This window comes from Bison bison, unplaced genomic scaffold (genome assembly GCF_000754665.1).
Source record: "Bison bison bison isolate TAMUID 2011002044 unplaced genomic scaffold, Bison_UMD1.0 scf7180017847408, whole genome shotgun sequence".
NCBI classification, from domain to species: domain Eukaryota; kingdom Metazoa; phylum Chordata; class Mammalia; order Artiodactyla; family Bovidae; genus Bison; species Bison bison.
Genome location: NW_011477981.1, coordinates 21,763 through 24,143, shown reverse-complemented (window position 1 = coordinate 24,143; position 2,381 = coordinate 21,763). Strand labels below are relative to the sequence as shown.

General features: G+C 64.1%; 1 protein-coding gene across 1 annotated transcript in view; it reads right to left on the bottom strand.

Moving 5' to 3' along the window:
* Nucleotides 1–304: 304 nt before the first annotated feature.
* Nucleotides 305–2,381, bottom strand: part of LOC104990765 (patatin-like phospholipase domain-containing protein 7) — a gene marked incomplete at its 5' end in the record, with an annotated part of 23,609 nt that continues 21,532 nt past the window's right edge. The window contains 5 exons of the mRNA XM_010843087.1: nt 305–1,063; nt 1,199–1,302; nt 1,513–1,597; nt 1,921–2,031; nt 2,109–2,261. Coding sequence (XP_010841389.1) covers nt 1,031–1,063; nt 1,199–1,302; nt 1,513–1,597; nt 1,921–2,031; nt 2,109–2,261 — 486 coding nt within the window. The remainder of the gene's footprint in view (nt 1,064–1,198; nt 1,303–1,512; nt 1,598–1,920; nt 2,032–2,108; nt 2,262–2,381) is intronic.

The following is a 2,381-nucleotide window of genomic DNA, read 5'->3' as shown; positions in this document are numbered from 1 at the left end:
GGATCAGGCTCGGGCTCGGGTTCGGGCTCTGGACCCGCATGGCAGCTCCGGGGCCCTCCACGCGCCCCGCCGCACCGGACTGAACTGCCAGGCCCGGGGGTGGCGCTCCGCCCACCGCGACGTCAGGGAGGTGGAAACCCCGCCCACCTTGCGTCAGAGGGGCGGGGCCCAGCGAAGCCCCGCCTGCCCCACCGGCAATGGGCGGGACCAACCACGGCTCTGCCCCCGGAACCCGGAAACCGAGGCCTGCGGTCCCCTGGATACAGGGTCCCAGGCCCTTTGGTCAAGGGGCTCCCTGGTCTCGCAGACCCACGTGCCCGCCTCGGAAACCTGCAGGGACCGTGGACCCCAGAGTCAAAGGCCTGACAGATCTATTTTTTTGTACAAAAGGACTCCCTGGCGCTATTTAATGATCTGAAAAGCAAAGTGCCCGCGTCATCTTAGGGAAAAATTTTGTGTGTACAAAGTAGGAAAAACGCCTGAGAGCTCTCGGGGGCTTCATGCTTGGTTGGGCGGATACAAGCACCATCCCAACCTTGGGTGCCCTGCCTGCCTGGCTTGGGGTCCCAGGGTCTCACGCGGTGACCTCACAGGCAGGCAGGCAACCCTATACCCTGCAGGGTCAGGACTGTGAGCTGCCCATCTTGGTGGGGCCCCCGGCCCCAGGGACCTCGGCACAGGGACCACATGTCCCACATAATCAGATCTACCTTTATTGACAGGCAAAGCAGAAACACGAGGGCTCCAGCACGAGAGGCCCCGAGGGCTGACACAGCCCCGACGACTGCTGCGTGTGCAGAGGACGTCAGGGCCAGTGGCCCTCCAGGAGAGGCCAGGGCAGAGTGGCCCCAGAGTGACACTCCACACAGGGCCCCAGTGGGTCCCCCTGGCAGGCTGGAAGAGCTGCAGGAGCTAGGCACTCTGAGATGGAGCCACGGAGGTGCTGGCTTCAGGGTGGAAACTTCTACCCATCTTAGTCAGAGAGCTGGGGTGCTGAGGAGTCCTCGGCTGTTTTGGGGGAAGCCAGACCTCAGTGTTGATGCCGAAGCGAGGGCTCATTCTCCTGTTAGTAAACAGCACATGGTCAAGGTCAAGGTGGGGCAACCCTGGAGGGCAGCAGGGAGGGAGCAGTGGCCTGCTTTGGAGCCCTCAGTGCGCGTGGCTCAGCCAAGGGGCACAGGGTGTCCAGGCAGCTCACCGAGTCGGAGCCCCGGTCGGCTGGGGTGCTTTGGAAGTCAACGTACGCGTCCTTGGGGCCTCCCAGCAGCACCTCCTCATACTCAGTCTGGTAGTCAGATTCATCTGGGCAGAGAGCAGGGCCATGTGGGTCACCTCCTGAGCAGGGGCAGGGGCCATACACAGGCAGGGGTCCCGCTGTGCAGCCAACCAGGTCTAGGGGCTGCCAGAGCCAGCCTGGTGCCCAGGGCAGCTTATTGAGAGTGAGGGTCAGCAGGGGACATTGCCACCACCGCCCCCAGCTGTTGGGCATGTATGTCTCGGGATCCAACTCACCGTCCCCTGCAGCCACCTTGGCAGGCTCGATACGTGATACAATCTCAGCAAGGTCCGTGAAGGAGGCGTTGGGGCAGGTGAGGACCTGGGGGCGGAGGTGAAGAAGACATCTGACCTCTCCTGACTGCACCCGCCCTCTCTGTGACCCTGTGGTCCCAGCCTCTGAGTCAGAGGGGGGCGTGGGTGATGGGTAGAGTCCTGAGCAGCCCCACCCCAGTACCTTCCTCCCACCATGAGCACTTCCCAGGTGGAGAGTCAGAAGAGGCCCGTGCCTTCTGGCCCCTGGGAGGGACAGGGGGCACCTGCCCTCCTGAGTGGCTGAGTGGGGGTGCCAGGTGCCGCAGGGTGAGGACCCAGCACCAGAGGACGGGTCTCAGCAGGGGAGCGGCCACCTGCTCGGGCACTCACGTCGCACGCCTTCATCTTGCTTGTCCCCTGCCGGTCCTGCAGCATCTTCTCCAGCACACCGCTGCGACCCCAGATGTCAAACACTGTCCGGCCATGCTGGTACCCCACCTCCTGCACACACACGGGAGCCCCATGATGGGAATGGGAGCGCAGGGAGGCCCGGGGGTGCCGCCGGCCTGGACACTCACACAAATCTCATCAAACTTGCTGAACTCCAGGGTGCCATAGCTGTCAATCGGAGGGCGCAGGTACTCGCAGTAGTCGCTGCTCTTCACCATCTCCAGCTGCCGGACACAGCACACGTAGGCCAGGCGTGTCTGGATCTCAGCCATGTTCAGCACCTGCCGGGCCGCAGCACTGAGTGTGGCTGTCCTGGCCCCACGCAGCTCCTGGCCTCCGTCTGGGCACAGCCCCTGTTTCCTCCCTGGCCCCTCCAGCCCCTCCCCTCCCCCATGGGGAGA